The sequence below is a fragment of the Cariama cristata genome, unplaced genomic scaffold, assembly GCF_000690535.1.
Source record: "Cariama cristata isolate BGI_N322 unplaced genomic scaffold, ASM69053v1 scaffold22221, whole genome shotgun sequence".
In the NCBI taxonomy this organism is placed as follows: domain Eukaryota; kingdom Metazoa; phylum Chordata; class Aves; order Cariamiformes; family Cariamidae; genus Cariama; species Cariama cristata.
This window is the reverse complement of record NW_009601280.1, coordinates 380-750: the sequence shown is the minus strand read 5'-3', so window position 1 is coordinate 750 and position 371 is coordinate 380. Positions and strand designations below refer to the sequence as shown.

Sequence of the window (371 nt, the reverse complement as noted above, 5' to 3'; positions counted from 1 at the left end):
GTCCTGAGCCAGCCATGGCAGGTCCCAGCAGCCTCCCGTTGTGAAAAGCACCTCGGGGACCAGCTGGATGGAGATTCCAGCTCCAGCAGTGCTTCCCTGCGGCTCGGCAGCCCTGTCCCAGTCTCCCCGCGCTGTCCCAGCCACACGTCCCCGCTGCCTCCCTCCTTGGCAGTGCCTCCCTCCCAGCTTGGTCCTCACCTCCCTGCGCTGGTGCTCCAGGATCTTCACCTTCTTCTCCTTGGCCTCCAGCTCTCCTCTGCCCGGCGCCTTCTCCACCGTGGCCCCGCTCTGCTGGATGCGCACGGGGTGACCCTCAGGGCTTTTGTGGAGGCTGTGCCCGAGGCTGGCTAAAATCGAGCTGGGCTCCCTCC

General features: G+C 66.6%; 1 protein-coding gene across 1 annotated transcript in view; it reads right to left on the bottom strand.

Moving 5' to 3' along the window:
* The window catches only part of LOC104169478 (TNFAIP3-interacting protein 1-like), a gene marked incomplete at its 5' end in the record, with an annotated part of 3,812 nt that overhangs the window by 3,066 nt on the left and 375 nt on the right, over positions 1-371 (bottom strand). Inside the window, 1 exon segment of the mRNA XM_009710403.1 lies at positions 199-291. Coding sequence (XP_009708705.1) covers positions 199-291 — 93 coding nt within the window.